Here is an 18,007-nt window from a genome sequence, read left to right as displayed (position 1 = left end):
GTATAGCTTGTATTTAACTCGATTGATTTAAATTTTAAATTTTACTCTTAATAGGTACCCAATCCATACCTTCGCGACAGGTCGAAATGGCAATCGGGGAGGGAATGCCCCGCACACCCCCTGTGCTAACCCAGTGCGGGCGAGCGAGGGTGACGTGCGGGTGTGCGGGGTGTCACCCCCGCCTCATACCCCGATTGCCATCTCAACCTGTCGCGGAATACAGTACCTAGTACCTACCTATGTATGTAAAAATAAAAACAAGTAGAACGATAAAGCAATGTCAAGTAGATACCTACAATACAATAGGTAGGTAAGTTTACCTAGTTACCTATAAAAAAATCTTTTTAGTAGGTAACTACTATATTTATTATCATACATTTCTACATATTTATTATCATACGAACTATAAAATGATGATGATGATTTCTAAAAAGAACAATACCACTTCACGTACCTAACCTATTACCTATAATACTTAAATGTATGATAATACCTACACTTTGAAAAACATTTTCTCATACGATTTATAAAATGACGCAAGTATTTCCAAAAAGAACAAATCTACTATAATAGGTATTATTAACGCGCGACACAAATCTATCACAACACAAAAATGTACCTAATCTACATTATTTTGCCTAATCTACATTACAATTATTCGCATTAAATATTTATCGACACTCAAGTTCACAAATAAATAAAACTGCATTCAAAATTTATTACGAAACAAACAAAATGATAAAAATACTAGCCGCATACTCGTATCATCACAGTCAACATGTAACAGGCCAATACCGAAAATTCAATGTAATAATTATTCACCGTCGAATCGCGACGATATTTGTATTCAGCTGTACCTACCTAATATATTTTATTCTAATATCGTCGCTCGGTCGCGCCGCGCGCGGCGTATCAAAGATCGAACGCCTGAGTTATTTTTTAGGAAGGATTTTCTCAAATTTTCACTAGGTACTTATTATATATTGTATTCAATTTTGTTTTAATCTAAAAACGAATATCTTGAATACATTTATATATTTAATAAATTTATTAGGTACATTATTTTTTGACACCTCTAGTCTATATCTAGTGCTATCCCTATCATAATGTCGCTTGCGGAAAAGGATAGCACTAGATTTAGACCTGTTGATTTAGTTTAGTTTAGAGATTGTGTACAAGAGAATCCTAACCTAAACCTAAAGAGTACCTACCTGCCAAATTTTATAATTCTTAAGGTCAACGGGAAGAATCATATAGGTATTCTTGACAGACAGGACAGACAGACAGACGGACAGATATACAGACAACAAATTGATCCTTATAGGATCACTTTGTTGGAGGGTTCCTTTTTTCCTTTTTAGGTACGGAATACTAAAAATTAACGATTAAAAAGTTAATCGCGATTAACGATTAAAATTAATCGTAATCGAAATTTTCATAATTAAGATTAATTAATTTCAATCGTTAATTGCGATTAAAATATATGATTAAATATATATCTATTGTTGTAAAAGTACAACAATTATTTCTAACCGACTTCCAAAAAAGGAGAAGGTTCTCAATTCGGCTGGCATGTTTTTTTTTCTACACCGATGTACACCGATTTTTCTGAGCTTTCTGAACCAATTTTCATAATTTTTTGTAATCGATAGAAGTTTGCGAGATGGTCCCATAAAAATTCTGGTCCAACTCTTCAACCCTGATACAGCATACCTGCTACAGCGGTGCTGCCCACCTAAATTGTGGCCATTTTTGAAAGTCCGATTATGAATTTATATTTTTGTACCGTGCAACATTTTCTATATTGTAAGTGCCAAGCTGCATCGTTCAGCTCTCAGCCTTGTAATTTTTTTGTTGTTTTAAAACTTACCTCAATCTATCAAAAATATTAATAAAATTAACGATTAATCATTATTTTTATTAATCGCAATTACGATTAAGTTAGCGATGAAGCGCGATTAGCTATGACGATTGATTTAAGTTTAAGATTAATTTAATCTAGTTAGAATTAATCAAATTAACTAATCGATTAAAAAAATAATCTAACACTGCTACAATATATACCTACCTACCTTTTTAATTTTTTTAAATTTTCATACCGGGTTTAATATAAACTGCTATGCGCCTTCCAGGTTAGCCCGCTTCGATCTTAGACCGCATCATCACTTACCACCAGGTTTACTTGTCATCTGAATAAAAAAAATTAAAATAAACCCCTCGCAATATTATGCCTTCAGCCTATCAGATCTTAATTTAATCATTCTACGATTCTCTAATTTATGATATAAACACTTTTGATAAGCATTCGCATAGACCACTATAAACTAGATTGCATAGCTAGATCGCAAGAAGTAACTAACAAATAGAAACGCACAAAGAATATTATTTAAACAAATCATTTATTTACTTTCAAAGATAAAACTATGTACTAAATGTACAATAAGTATTCAAATTAAAACTTGCATTTCGCTGTATACAAAAAAAAAATATTAACATTATCTAAAATAGTTACATCCATGACTGTAATATAAGTTTTCAGTTAGCATAAAATGAAACAAGGTAGATTTATTTATCTGTTAAATAAAACTCCTCAGTATGCAATATGCATGTCGGAGCAAAATCGTAGAATTAACACCACATAATGCTTACACACACATAAACACCTTGCTGTTTTATTGCAATGGTGGCATTTCATATTATGGCCAGACTACCTACTGGCCATATTGATAACATTAAATCATTTACGATTTAGCCACCAACGATTGTCATTTCAAAAATATAAGGCGCCCGTCCAAGATATAAATTAATAATAAAGTTATGCATAAGATATATTGTGAGGAATATGGCCCAGAACGAAATCTGAGCACCCCGACTCAATTGAGTAGTCTTACAAGGAACAACTTTAATTTTAGCGTTTAAACTATCGTGAGAGATTTCCATTATATATGTCTGCCAATCCGCACTTGGCCAGCGTGGTAGACTATGGCCAAAACCCTTCTCACTCTGAGAGGAGACCTGTGCTCTGTAGTGAGCCGGTGATGGGTTGATCATGATCATGATAATATCTCTCGCCGGGCAGCGGCGCGTCTTAGCGCGACGCGTGCGCGAACTGACTTTGAAACAGGACCCCGGATGGGTTCGAAACTTGTCGGGCTAACGTCGACTAACCACGTGAGTATAGCCGGGTGAGAGATATTATATATAACAAGTTTAATTCCCTAAATCCCCCAAAACAGACAAATCTGTATGGTACCGCCCATCCTCCCACTACTAAACATACAAGAAAATCAAGCATCCAAGCAATAAATATGTATCACCTTCAAACAACACCACACAAGTCTTCTACAACACACTCAATATATCTACATGTAGTTTTAATTGTTAGTTGTAAGAATCATTGTACTTTTAGCTTATTGAGTAATTAATTTAATTATTATAGATTTATGCAAGGAATGTCTTAGTTTAAGTTTTACTATTTAGAAGTTCTAGATTAAGCATGTTGAGTTAGCCTGTAAGTGAGTATACATTGATAGTCCTAAGTTTATATAAGTCGTCATAATTAGTTTTCTTTGTATACCGTTGGCTTCCTATAAAATAAAATAAAATAAAATAAATAATACTTCCGTTCACTCTGACACCCTCCTCGGGAGATGTACTCTACAATCCGTTCTGCATTGTAATTAGAAATTCTTTGATTTTTCGGAACAAAAGCTAGGCTATGTCTGTCTCCTGGGCGCAAAGTATTGTAGTACCAAATTTCGACAAAATCGATTACACAGATTATCCGTGAAAAGGTGGGTAGACAAAAACAATTTCGTATGTATAATATTGGTATAAGTTTGGACAAGCATTATTTAAAACTATTTAAATGTATAATACATTACCTGAAATGCCACCATTTCAAGAAGAAGAAATGTCCCGGGCGCTTTATGATGTGAAATTCTATGACCATTCTACGACATACACATAAGCTTGATGTACTAACGTTAAAGATGTCATTAATACACAAACGCTTATTTAACATGGTCCAACATTATATACAATACAGTGAACTTGAAAATGAGACAAAGGGTCTAATAGGTGCTAACTATAAAACCAAAAAAATATACACTTTTTTTAAATTATATTTTCCATTGAACAAAATAAGGTCTTGTTTCACCCTATTTCATATTATGCTCTTACGAAGATATATCCTGTATAATATGTATAGAGAAAGCAGAAAGTTTGTGTGCGTACTGTCCCCAACACATGGAGGAACGATCAGCGACTATGAAGTTGGATGATGGCGGTGACTTTGAAAGATTTTTTGTTGTTGTGCCTTATCCGGCGATCAGTCGATGGACTATGAGCAGATTGGTTGGAGGACAGGAGGAGGACTTTGAAAGATAACATGTAATAATGTAATAAAGATGTTCCTCCCTGTGTTGGGGACAGTACACAGGTAAACTTTTATAAAATAAGGAAGGTCTGGCACGCGGTGGCTCTTAGTCCAGTATTGAAACTATCCATAAATAATACAATACACACTTCTCTATCACGATTTTTTCAGTTAACTTACATAATAAATTAATACATAATATAATTTTTAAACACACTTCTATCACACTTACAGCCATTAAAGTTGGAAAACAAGGCGGTCCAGACGTAAAACATAACGAGACGTATGTGGAAACTGTGTTAATGCCCTGAGAATACGATTTTTTTTAAATTTCACACGCGGTCATTGATCCTAGCTAAGACGCTCAAAAGTCTGCAAGCGAGAACACTCGCGTCACTGCTTATAAGGAAGAGACAAACATCGGTAATTTGACGTAGCAAACCATTGCAAGTGCAAAAATTGGAAAAATCACGTTCCGTCAAGAATCACGATCTGTGAAATGTCGATGATTTACAAGTAGCAAAAATCATCATCATCATGATCAATCATCATCGTCGGTTTACTACAGAGCACGGGTCTCCTCTGAGTGAGAAGGGTTTTTGGCCAAGTGCAGATTCACAGACTTCAGACACCTTTGAAAACATCATGGAGAACTCTCAGGTATGCAGGTTTCCTCACGATGTTTTCCTTCATGGTTAAAGCAAGTGATATTTAATTGCTTAAAACGCACATAACTCCGAAAAGTTAGAGGTGCGTGCCCGGGATCGAACCCCCGACCTCCCATTAGGAGGTGGACTAGCCTAGTGGTTAGAGTTAGGAACTCTAACCATTAGGCTATCACAGCTTTTTCCAAGCAAAAATGCCCCTCTTTAATTGTAACACTATAGTCAGAGTAAAATGGACTTAAAGAACCTTGTTTTAAAGTTGACATAATAAATCGGTAGTAGGCGGCAGCAGCGGGTGCCCGCTGCCAGCATGCCTGGCTCCTCCTCACGCGTTAAGCGTTGTAGTCGGACGTGTGGTGCACGGTCTCGTGCGCGGCGGGCGCGGGCGCGTCGCTGAGCTGCGGCAGAATGTGCGCGATGGCCTCGCCCGCCTCAGAGAGCATGCCCAGCTCCTTCCGCAGGATGTCCTCCGTCACCGTGTGGATGGACTTGAACTTCAAGTTTATGCCGTGAACCTTAAATACGTGGTTGTTAAGGTTCACTTTGTAACTGAAGGCCACGCTGCACACCTGAAATTAAAACAAACCGTGAGTGTCGTGGAACACCCGACAGAAACGAACTTAAAAATAGTGTTGTGATATGATTCAATGAACCCATTCCTACAACTCTATTGTACAATGAGCTCGCACAACAATTGGTATTATATAAATACATACAGTGCGACAAGGCTACCTTGGCGCGTGGCGAAAATCGGAACTAACGTTGCCGTCAAGTGTCCCCTTTGTTCTTGTTTGAATATTCCAAGCCTTTGTTCTCCAACAGCGCCCCCCTGTCAATGTCATTCAAGTGTCAAGAGGGCCTTGTCGAACTGTACGTATGTACATATACTTTTTAAAAATAGAAAAGTGACACCCAGACTCAGAACTGTGTTAACTAGATGAGTCTGAGGTTAACTCACTTCACACTATTGGGGCGTTCACCGGTGTACATTCATTCGTGGTTCTGCAGCTGGTGCTTGGCGTCGAAGGACATTGCGCAAGTGGTTAACTATATGATACTGAGGTTGACTCACTTCACACGTATAGGGACGTTCACCGGTGTGCATTCGCTCGTGGTTCTGCAGCTGATGTTTGGCGTTGAAGGACATCGCGCAAGTGGCGCACTTGTACGGCTTGTACCCGGCGTGGATGCGCAGATGGCGGTTCAGATCACACCGCTGAAAAATAACGTACATTTTCATTAATCTCCTACATAATCTCCTTTTAAATAAAATCACAGAACAGGTCGTACTTTTACCATAAGACTTGGTAAATCCAAGGTTCTAACGACTTCACCGTAATTCGGGCTTTTACAGTAGCACATATCTATAGTAAAAACGGAAATAAACTATCAGACGTTTTCGTAAGCCGTGGCAGATAGGTGTGCACAGTCGTTTGGGATGCGACTTGCGGACCTCAAAAACATCCAGTGGGGCAGAGTTCTATCGGACGTCCGAGCGCATGAGACGCCCAAAGTTCCGTCCGATAGTTTGCACATTGCATCTATAAGACGTGGCGGTCAGCCGCATCCGATAATTTGTTTCAGCCTGCAGTTATGACTCATTGAAAGGATATTATACACAAGCTTAGTCGCTGTATTGTTGATTACGATCCTAAGTCATGCTTGCAAACTGGAGAGAGTTTATTAGTCTATGTTTAACTCAGATTTTAAATTGATTCATGGTGATATTATTTACATAATAAATTATCAAATTAACATAGCAACTGACAACTATGGGTATATTTGACTTTTAAATAAGAGAATATTTACTTACTGCGATGAATTTCTTGGAACATAAATTGCATTGAAACGGTCTTTCTCCTTTGTGAATGAGGTTATGCCTGCAATAACATTTTAAAGTACATATTTTACAAATTAAATATAAAATACTTGATATTTTTTTAACAATACCAAATGAGATAACCTAGATTCTATATCATCAATACCGATATTCCAAATAATATTAATGATATAAAGTGTGTCTGACTGTGTCCAACTTAGTTAGCAACATAATATTACCCTGCAGATGAATGCCCATATTTTTAGAATGAAAACTAAAAGGAAACAAGACAATCCTAGAGCCTGAGAGCTGAGCTGTCATATAACTATAGTTATTCAAGTTTGATTCAAATCATTAGCTACCTGACCAAAGACTTCTGCGTATAAAATCCTGCACCACAAATTTCACAAATATGATCCTTTATTCCTGAGTGCTGTTTGAGGTGAATTAACAAATTGCTTTTTTGCACAAAAGACCTTGGGCATTCAGAACAGGTGTATTTCTTCTTTTCTGCAAAATGACAACAAGTTACCAATGGCGAAACACGTTAACATAATATATAAACGCATAATAATAATATGATATTAAGCTATTTACTATGTTTTATTTTAAACTATTACATCTCTATCTATAAAAATGAATCGCTGAATGTGTTGCTAAGCGCAAATCTAGAGAACAGCTGAACTGATTTTGCTAATTCTTTTTTTATTCCTTGAAGTACGAGGATGGTTCTTACGGAGAAAAATTTAAAAAATTGCCTGATAAAGTCTAAAAACAACACTTTTCTATATTCCCATACAAAAGATTCGTAATAATACTTGAAAGTCAATTTGAATTTTAATACCATACCATAAAGTTTAAGTGTTAGTGTAGGGGTTCTGGGAAGGCAAAAGTCTAAAAACAACGCTTTTCTATTAAAGAATCGACTGCTAGGCGCTACGAAGTTCGCCGGGTCAGCTAGTTTTTTTTTAATATCAGTAATTATAATACTATCTGTTTTATTAATTGTAATTTATCAAGATATGTTCAGGAAAAATAAACGAATCAGTTTTTTTGGTAGGTAAAACTCTGTGTTACAGTTTATTAAAACTTATAATTATGTAAATATTAATCTTTAATTTATAAATAGTACCTTCATGAGTAGCCATATGATTTCCAAGAGCATAAGTCAGTATACCACAGACAGGACACACAAGCTTTTCCCTTTCCTTTGATATAGGTTTTGCGTTTTTCACTCTTCGTATATTTTCGCGTTTCATACCTCTATAATCAGATTTCGAGCCATTTCTGTTTTTGTAATTTGGATGAATCTTTAATATTGTCGCATCTTTTGGTCTCCTTAACAGAATAGCAGGGCCTTTTGCACCATTCTTCATAATCGGATCTAGAAATGTATATTTTTTTAGAGTTCCGTACCTCAAAAGGAAATACGGAACCCTTATAGGATCACTTTGTTGTCTGTCTGTCTGTCTGTCAAGAAACCTACAGGGTACTTCCCGTTGACTTCAGAATCATGACGTTCATTAGAATCATGAAATTTGGCAGGTAGGTAGATCTTATAGCTGACATTTGGGGAAAAATCTGAAAACCGCGAATTTAGGGTTAGATCACACAAAAAAAAAATTAAATTGTGGTCATGAACTAATAATAATTATTAGTTCATGACCACAATTTAATTTTTTTTTTGTGTGATCTAACCCTAAATTCGCGGTTTTCAGATTTTTCCCCAAATGTCAGCTATAAGATCTACCTACCTGCCAAATTTCATGATTCTAATGAACGTCATGATTCTGAAGTCAACGGGAAGTACCCTGTAGGTTTCTTGACAGACAGACTTATTAGTATTTTCAACTTTTGAAGTGAGTGACTATATCAAGTGGTGTATCATATGAAAGGTCTCACCTGTACATTCTAAAACAGATTTTTATTTATTTTTATGCATCATAGTTTTTGAATTATCGTGCAAAATGTCGAAAAAATACGACTGTAGTACGGAACCCTCATTGCGCGAGCCTGACTCGCACTTGGCTGGTTTTTTAAACTAAACTTGACTATAATAAAAAGAGGGATATGGGATAGTGATCAGGCAGGCCAGTTCGGGTCGGATTGCAATGCAAAAGTTCGCCTGCTATACATTTTATATGAAACTGCGTCAACTAGAAGCGAGGCGGGATGGATTACACATAGGTACATATAGTACGCGACAAGTCGATATGGCGATCGTGGAGGAAACGCCCCGCACACCCTTACAGCCGGCCCCCGTGCTAACTCGATGCGGATGCTGATACTTATATATATAATAAAATAAGCCCCCCCCAATAACATTTTATTTGTAACCACAAATTCACAGGTTTCAGATTTTCCCCTCTTATGTCTGCTATAAAACCTACCTACCTGCCAAATTTCATGATTCTAGGTCAACCTTTAGGATTCTAGTACCATGTAGGTTTCTTGACAGACGACAGACACACAGACAGACAACAATGTGATCCTATAAGGATTCCTTTTTCCTTTTGATGTATGGGACCCTAATCACACAAACTTATATGCTGTTATTTATTAGGTATGCAATTCTTAAAAAAGCAGAAGTCAAAACTCTAAACAAAGACATCCAGTATGCAAAATTTCACATTTGTGCTTGACAAGTCAGTCAGTTTTTTTTTGTAATTATACTTACAACAAGTTATAGTTGTTGATTTCTTGTCATCAATGACAATAGTACTTGACTCTCCATATGGATTTTGCTTGTATTGTTTTATGACTTTGACTTTTTTAACAATTGGTTTTTTTCCCTTAAAAACCTTTATATCGGACAGTTTTGGTTTCTTAAACTTATTTTTCGGTTTCTCTGTAGGCGGCACATAGTCATCGTCATCATCGTCATGATATACGTCATCATCTAAAAAGTCATTCTGAAATGAAAATAAGTACATTTTCATTTAATTATTGAGATATCATTGACGATAATTATTTCATTATTAGTATAATCTATTTTATGTAAATAAATAATGATTTAATCATCAGACATTTTTAGTTTTTACCTAAGTATTTAACTGTATTCAATCCAATGGTTTTTAAATCAGTAACTAACGACTTAGCCTTACCACCCTGTTCAGCTTCTAAATTTTTATCTATAACAATAAAGAGCCTAAGACTAGCTAAACATGTACCGAAGTTATGACCAGCACCCTAGGCTATCATGATGATGCCCTGTCGTCAACCGACAGATGTCCACTACGTCCACTGCTGGACATAGGTCTCTTGTAGGGACTTCCACAAGCCACAGTCTTGCGCCGCCTGAATCCAGCGGCTCCCTGCGACTCGTTTGATGTCGTCCGTCCACTTAGTGGCGGGTCTGCTAACGCTGCACTTTCCGGTGCGAGGTCGCTATTCTAGCACCTTGGGAACATCTATCGGTTTTACGAATGTATGTATGTATGTAACCTGCCCATTGCCACTTAGGCTTTGCCAATTCAAAGTTGAGCTTTAAAAAATAACTTTAACATACTTTTACTTACATCAACATCAATATTATCATTCGATTTGGAGTCAGCGGAGCCCACCTTCCTTATAACAGTATCAGCAATAACTATATCTTTAAGATCTACAACGTCAACATTCGCTGGTGGCATATTGATCCTCGATGTATCTATTTCCATTTCCCATTTCGGTTCATCCTTTATAGCCAATGGAGCAATTTCACTTTTAATGTCAGTGAATGAATCAAAGGCAATCTTTTTGGTTGCCACATTTTTACTTTTACTGTTCCTCGCACACAATTTTCTGAGCTCACGATCTGATCTGTATTAAAAGGACACAGCTAATGAATAAAACTACTATGTATTATTACTTACAATTTTTAACCATCTTAAAAAATAAAACAAGGTTTAAGACGATCAATGATTTAGGGGAGAGGTAATCCAAAATGTTGTATGTTCAAATCACAATCTGTGCTCTATTGGATAGACTAGTTAGAAAGATATAGTAGGTGGGGTCGACGCGCACCACATATGAGCATTTGTTCATATAAAAATCTGTTTCTCGTACCGCTACCGACACACGCAGTGTTTGTCTAGTTTTCATCGTGAATCGTGATCTGAGCTGCAGTACAAAACGCAAAAATATGCTGAGCGATTGTCCAGGGAAAAGGAATTTCCTTACATGAGTAAATTGAAAATCTAACGCTATTGCGAACCATAATAGTAAAATAGGTTTGTTGTACATAATTTTATCGATAGCGTTTTTTTCTTGATAAAGACTGTTATGTGATTGTATCATTATTTCAATGAAACATTTTCTATCTCATGGCTTTACAGTAAGTTTAGTACAAACTGTTACCTAAGGAGGGGGAAAGCTGCCTCCCCAACCATGGATCGAACCACTGACCCCTAAACATCTTAACCGCTAGGCCTCCTTCACCATCCTCATTCTAACATTTAATTATTCTGTGGTCATATCTATTCCTGACACAAGGAAATATTATCATATCACCAACCTACTACATAAGAGCAAGAAACTGTTAATGTTGCAACTTTATGTGGTCTATATCCAATCTGTGCTCGCTTAACATTTGTGATACAAACTGCTAAGGTATGGAATGCTCTTGGCATCTGTCTCCTGCTATGTATAACCTAAATACCTTCAAGGCAAGACTGAATAGGCATCTACTAGACAAGCATGCTCCAACCTAGGACCTCATCATTGTTTTTTATTGAGCATGATTGTCATCTAGTGCATGCCTACCTCACTATAAATAAAAAAATGATCATACTTATTGGTTAGTAGTTATTGGAAGTATACATTTTTTAAAAGAATTTTAGTCAAGTCGGTTAGTGCTTACCTTTCTGCAACGGTTTTAAGAACATATGCTTTTTCTAATGCTGTACAACATTTGTTGCAGATCTTTTCTGGTAGTCCATCATTGGCCGCCACCTGGTGACAGGATGTGAAATTATTATTTATTTATTTTTTGTTATAATTGTGTTCCCTCATTGATTAATCCTATAATGATAGTTCCCTTGTGATATTAATGTGGTGAGTTCCTAGATCCTTTCACCTACAACTCGTTCCACATACAACTCGACTAAGAGAACGAGATTTCGAGCCTTAGGGTAATTTACAGTTATTATCAGATATTACTGATAATAACACCAACTATTGTATTTAAATTATGGCTACAGTGGTAGTTAAAAACTTAAAACTGAATTCAAAAACAAAACAATGAGAGTTGAGAATGCTGAGATTGTAGTGGTATGTAGATAATTTGAAAGGCAGTTTTGAAAATAAAGGTTTTTAAGTGGAAAGTGCTTACATTTTCATCATGCAAAAATGTAATAAATAATTAAAGTTAAACGTTTTTAACACATTTTTCAAAGAATTCTAATATAGAGCTTGACAAGTCATATTTAGTGAATTAGATCGGCCTTTCAGAGAATCAGCAGTTGCAAAGTGGAAAAGGGTAAGGCTTGTTCAAAATACAGAAGCATTTGGATTAGCTGGGTATGGACTATCGAGGCTCTGTTGTACTATGAACCAGACCTCCATGCATCATATTTTTCACACAGACTTCGTTTTTCAGTACTGAAAATGTTGCTGTACGTCTTGGAGATTGACTAATGATCAGTTTAATTTTGTAGAAATAACAACTATATTACAGGTTATTGTAAAGAATTTCATGTTTTACTTTCTTAGATGTATACGCATTAGTTGTTTATTTATTTTAAAACAAGATACATTTTGAATAGGTATTACATTACTGACTATTCTGGTGCATCAAAAACCTGATCACATTAATTGTCCATGCACTGGCATTCCTTGTGTTCGCTCGTTGCATACATTATCCATACTAATATTATAAATGTGAAAGTGTGTCTGTCTGTCTGCTAGCTTTTAACAGCTTAACCGTTCAACCGATTTTGACGAAATTTGGTACAGAGGTAGCTTGCAACCCGGGGAAGGACATAGGCTACTTTTTATCCCGGAAAATTTAAGAGTTCTTACAGGATTTTCAAAAACCTAAATCCACGCGTATGAAGTCGCGGGCATCAGCTAGTTATATATATATTAATGACTATCTATTTATTTTATACGAGAGGATGCCCACAATTTTATTTACAGAGATTTGGGTTTTTAAAACTCCCAATAAGTATTAAGTTGAAATTCTGATTTTCCCGGACCGAAAAATAGCCTATGTCCATCTCTATTTGTCAAAATCTGTTAAAATGGATGGGACGTGAAAAGGAAGCAGACAGACACATTTTCGCATTTATAATATTAACTAGTATTGTTTTATAGTTTTCAAATTAGTATAGTTTTTAGATACTATACTAATTTGGAAACTATAAACAGTTAACAGACTAAATACTATAAAAGTATGAACTGATGCCACTACCTACCACTATATCTAGACGTTACAATTTAGCTGATAATTAGTAGGAAAACTAAACTAATGTACAAACCATTTGTTCGATTCCTGCCGGTTCGCAGTTTTTGATGTGTATTTAAAATTATTTAGAAACCATTTGTATTCAAATTACGTACCTTAACGTCTGCAATTGCTGTAAGCATTTCTGCATAGTTCCCAGATAATTCATATCTAAAAAGCGGGCACAGTGGTCTCTTGCTCGACAAACATATACGACAGCTCAACATAATATTATTGATACCTCTGCTAGGTTCTAACATGTTACAAACTAAAAACTTTGAGCTTATAGTGATGAATAAAATCCGTAAGTTTTTCGGAGAATAAATAATAATTGATGTTGTATAGAGAAAAGAAATTATTGGATTTCAACAATGGACACCACTACACCAAAGAGTATTATTGTACGTAAAACGTAGTGATTATATTCTCTTTGATTGTACGTAAATATTATGTACTTTGTAGTGATTTCATTATCTATAGTGATTACATACTCTTTGGTGCACTTATACATACTCTTTGGAGTCTTTGGTATCAGTTAAATCCATAGAGATTGATCATAGAGATAGAGTAGGATGTATATTATGGTATAATAAATCTGTCAAAATTGCAATGCAATGCGTCTCACGATAACAGCAACGAGCAACGAACTAAAGAAAAATCGAAATTTTCATGTCTCGAATAATAGAATTTAAAATCTAAATGTCATCCTTGCATTCTTCGGACTTATTTATGTTTTTGAATTCAGCTCGAACTGCTCCGTAAAGATGTTATAATGGCCACTTTGGAAAATAGGTTGAGTCGCAGAAAAGGTAAATAATCTTTAGTGCATCGCTTCGTAAATGTTTATGCAGTCGTGTTGTGAAATTCTAGTTTTAAAAATGTGATATTCATGTCGATACGTAAACATTGCAAGTCAATGCAGTGAACTAATTTATGCAAAGAATCAATAAAATTGCAGGTAAACATGATGGCGATACTTATAGGTTAGACACTAAAAAGTCTCCAGAAGAGAATATAATTGAAATTCTAAAAGGTCTGTATTCAAAAAAGCCTTCCCACAGTGATACTTCCACCTCTCCAACAAACAGAAATGTGCTTAATGAGAGATTAGGATTGAGATCTCAAAAAAGTAGCTCTGACAGCTACAGATGGTCTTACTTAGAGGCATTAGTCACTCTACTACATAAAGAAGACAGGAATAACCTAGGATTTACTCCAGATGAGCTGATGACTTGGTAAGTAAGATCATTTAAGTAGTAATAATATTGTGAGCCGAGTAGGGATCCTTATTTGTTCCACAATAAGCTGATTATTTTTGAGATTTACTTACCTGTTTATAAGTGTTATAATGTAAATATATTCATGGACAAACAAAATGTTTGCGACTGCGACTGACTGCTCTATGAACACACAGCTCAAACTACTGTAACGATCTGGCTAAAATTTGCCAGATAGCTGTTATGACATAGATATCTGCTGAGAAAGGATTTTTAAAATTCAACCCCTGTGTTTGGGGTTGGATTAAATAGGGGTTTGAAATTTATGTAGTCCACATGGATGACGACGTGGACATAAGCTAGTCTATCTATATTATTACTAGCTAACCCACCCCAGCTTCGCACAAGTGGAATTTTTTAAATCAGTGAGGCAGTGGGATATCCAAATAACCTGTGGACTTCTCCATTTTTGCTTAAAAGCTCAAATATTGAATTTCATGGATATAACTTGAAAAATGATCAACTTCTATAGAAACTTTCATCCTCTAAAAAAAATCCAAAAATCCTTTCTTAGTGAGTGCCTTTGTCATAAACGAAATCTATACTGTCAAAGTTTACCGTTTCTAACACTTGTTTCTAACAGTTGTTGAAACTCAGGATGGTTTCTGATATAACAATATTAATATTTAATATGTGGCATGAGCTGCTAACATAAAAGGCACTGTAAACTGAGCATTAACTAGTTTATTTATATATAAGGAGAAAAATGCTATACATAGAAAGTAACTCTGACAGAACATAGTAATTTACAGTTCAAACTGCTGGCTCTAGAAACTTGAAATTTTGCATGTCAGTTTTCTGTAGGAAGTAGACCCCCTAAAAAAAGATTTTTCAGAAATTCTGTTGAGTGAAGCTTGGCAAAATTTAGGGGTAAACACCAACCCTTGTGCAAACTTTTATTTGATGATTTTTTCATGGCGTAAAAGGACTACATGCATTGTCAGGTTTGGACTATTTTTATTTGTTATTTTATTTCAGCATCCGGATTAGTTTAATTGATGAGTCTATGGTTATAAGAGCAGCAGCGTTAAGAGTCTTGCGCTATTTAATAAAAACGGAAACGGATGTTGCCACATTCAACAATTTAAAGCTGCCTTACCTTGTAATAAGGTATTTGTATTTTTAATCATCAAAGTATTTACTGACATAATATAAAGTATTACACAAATCTCAGAATAAAGAAACTATGTGATGTACATGTTGCACTATCCTTTTCACAATATATCCAACAGGAAAGGGTAGCGCTACTTTTTTCACTTACTTTTGAACCTGCTATTAATATTGTGTACAACCAAACCAATAAGGTACCAATAATATTTAATTTAAAAAAAGGTCAATGGACTTGATGCTCCGTAATGAAGAAGAGCGCGCGCAAGCTTTGAAAGTCGTACGTCGTGTGATTGCTGTGGTGGGCGCTGTTGAACAGGGACACAGAAAACATCGAGCCGCCTTCATTGATCAAGGTATCTCTCTCTATGCATCGTTACGTCGTGTGATTGCTGTGGTGGGCACTGTTGAACAGGGATACAGAAAACATCGAGCCGCTTTCATCGATCAAGGTATCTCTCTCTATGCATCGTTACGTCGTGTGATTGCTGTGGTGGGCGCTGTTGAACAGGGACACAGAAAACATCGAGCCGCTTTCATCGATCAAAGTATCTCTCTTTATGCATCGTTACGTCGTGTGATTGCTGCGGTGGGCGCTGTTGAACAGGGACTCAGAAAACATCGAGCTGCTTTCATCGGTCAAGGTATCTCTCTCTATGCATCGTACTCCTCACTCTGAGGGTCATTAGTGAGTCACTTGATGATAGCAGTTTTCATGGGGTAATAATGTGGTGGGTTCTCAGATCCTGCTTCATCTCTTCACAACTCGACTAAGAGAACAAGATTCCGACTCTTATGTTTTACAATTTATTTCTGTTATTATCAGATGTTAGTGATAATAACCGGCACCAACAGCTTTGCCCTCTGAGGCACAGAGGAACTCCAAAGGTGCTCACCCATCCAGTTACCAACATGGGCCAATGTTGCTTAACTATATAATTTGATTGATATATATTGTCACAACTAGGCCACATGACCCTCGTGTAGCGATATCAGGCCCCTGCCTATAGAATCATCCAAATGAGATGGGATCCGATAGGCAGTCTGGCAGCGCAATAATTGACAATGCAGCAGGCGATGATTCATCGATTTAAAAAAAGTCATATAGGAGTTCAGACACACTGGGCTCTTCCCGCGCGCTGGGAAAGTTGCCTGTGAACGCCAATCTGGCTTCCAACCAATCTGCTCATAATCGGCCAACTGATCACATGATAGGACACCAATAAAAAATGATTGTGTTGTATATATACAATTTGGGTGGTACATTAAAAGTAATTGTTCATTCAAGGTCTTCTACGATGTCTCGCGGCAGTAGCCAGGGCCGGCAGCGCTGGGGATGGCAGTGGGGACAGGTTGTCCAGACCGGCCATTGCAACTCTTGCAGAGATATGTAAGTTCCAAGCATTAGATTACAATGCAAATCAAACAAACATCCATCCCACCCAACAACCATCTGCTAAAGTTTTTTATTTTATTTAAAAAACAGTAACTGTAAAATAATGTATTTATCGCAGTTCTATCGCTAATGCCAATAGCAGCGGATTCAAGGATATCTAGTTTTTAAAATGGGCTATGCCAAAAGAGAGTCGCAAAATGTAAATATTATATGTATCTAATTTGATTATAAATATTTTTTAAAAAAAAGATCATAATGCAAAAGCCCCCTGATTGTGTAAGAATAACCATTTCATCGCTATCGCAATCGTCAAGAAATTCTGCCCTTTGATTCGCTATTTACATTTTTTCACAGCCAATCAAAGGCAGAATTTTTTGAATATTGCGATAGACATGAAATTGTTATTCTTACACAATTGGGGGGCTGGTCTGTTCCCTGTTCGTAGGCGTTCTCAACCCGGATCTATTCATATCTTGCGGTGGAGTGACGGCAGTGACGCGGCAGCTGGCCGAGTGCGCCACTCCGCGGATGGCGGAGGCGCTCTGCGGGGTGCTGTTGCATACGCTCAATGACCCCAAGTCGCGAAACGCAGCGCGGATTGACCTCACGTGTCTCAACTCGCCGTATTGCGATTTCCACTTCAGACCCGCTGGAACAGATACTAATAGGTGAGTCAGAATAGCTGTTAACGAAAATTAATACTATTAAGTTATTATTATTAGAAGAATCGGTTTATTTAGTTTAATAATCTTTAATGCAAAAAATACCTCTTTAATTGCCATGAATAAAATACGTTAAAGTTTACAGCACCAGGTCATAGCCGGTATACAATACATACTTATTAGGCTAGCAATAAAAATTCATTAATTTGAAGACTATGATCATATTGACGACGACAATACGACCCTTTGCTAAAGTAACATTATTTCATTTGTGAGTGA

At 36.3% G+C, this 18,007-nt stretch overlaps 2 protein-coding genes across 3 annotated transcripts in view; one reads left to right on the top strand and one right to left on the bottom strand.

Annotated features, from left to right (window-relative positions):
- Positions 1 to 2,378: 2,378 nt before the first annotated feature.
- Positions 2,379 to 13,672, bottom strand: LOC117982694 (uncharacterized). Of its 2 annotated transcripts, XR_011236727.1 has the most exons (10): positions 13,403 to 13,672; positions 11,703 to 11,794; positions 10,381 to 10,663; positions 9,540 to 9,774; positions 7,995 to 8,246; positions 7,225 to 7,372; positions 6,857 to 6,923; positions 6,116 to 6,259; positions 5,206 to 5,612; positions 2,379 to 5,173 (listed from the first exon to the last, which is right to left on the bottom strand). XR_011236727.1 is itself a non-coding variant. In XM_034969071.2 (9 exons), the coding sequence occupies exons 1-9, from the start codon at positions 13,544 to 13,546 to the stop codon at positions 5,376 to 5,378; spliced, it is 1,602 nt and encodes a 533-aa protein (XP_034824962.1). In that variant the 5' UTR covers positions 13,547 to 13,672; the 3' UTR covers positions 2,379 to 5,375. The 2 variants fall into 2 exon arrangements, 1 of the variants encoding a protein (XP_034824962.1); XM_034969071.2 differs by having other exon boundaries at positions 2,379 to 5,612.
- Positions 13,673 to 13,889: 217 nt separating this feature from the next.
- rictor (rapamycin-insensitive companion of Tor) overlaps positions 13,890 to 18,007 on the top strand; it is a 28,810-nt gene continuing 24,692 nt past the window's right edge. Inside the window, exons 1-6 of the mRNA XM_034969070.2 lie at positions 13,890 to 14,095; positions 14,245 to 14,521; positions 15,542 to 15,673; positions 15,896 to 16,026; positions 16,959 to 17,060; positions 17,512 to 17,734. Of these exons, the coding sequence (XP_034824961.1) occupies positions 14,059 to 14,095; positions 14,245 to 14,521; positions 15,542 to 15,673; positions 15,896 to 16,026; positions 16,959 to 17,060; positions 17,512 to 17,734 (902 nt within the window). The 5' untranslated portion in view covers positions 13,890 to 14,058. The remainder of the gene's footprint in view (positions 14,096 to 14,244; positions 14,522 to 15,541; positions 15,674 to 15,895; positions 16,027 to 16,958; positions 17,061 to 17,511; positions 17,735 to 18,007) is intronic.

Source organism: Maniola hyperantus, chromosome 5 (genome assembly GCF_902806685.2).
Source record: "Maniola hyperantus chromosome 5, iAphHyp1.2, whole genome shotgun sequence".
NCBI lineage: Eukaryota > Metazoa > Arthropoda > Insecta > Lepidoptera > Nymphalidae > Maniola > Maniola hyperantus.
The sequence above is the reverse complement of the archived record's forward strand: the minus strand, read 5'-3'. Positions and strand labels throughout refer to the sequence as shown.

Bases quoted from the DNA above. Each gene is read 5' to 3' on its own strand.
- LOC117982694 (XM_034969071.2), bottom strand. From the start codon at position 13,546: ATGTTAGAACCTAGCAGAGGTATCAATAATATTATGTTGAGCTGTCGT. The intron at 6,924-7,224 runs GTAGCTAATGAT...ATGTTATTGCAG, and splicing joins ACGCAGAAGTCTTTGGTCAG to GCATAACCTCATTCACAAAG. The intron at 5,613-6,115 runs GTGAGTCAACCT...TTTTAATTTCAG, and splicing joins AACGTCCCTATACGTGTGAA to GTGTGCAGCGTGGCCTTCAG.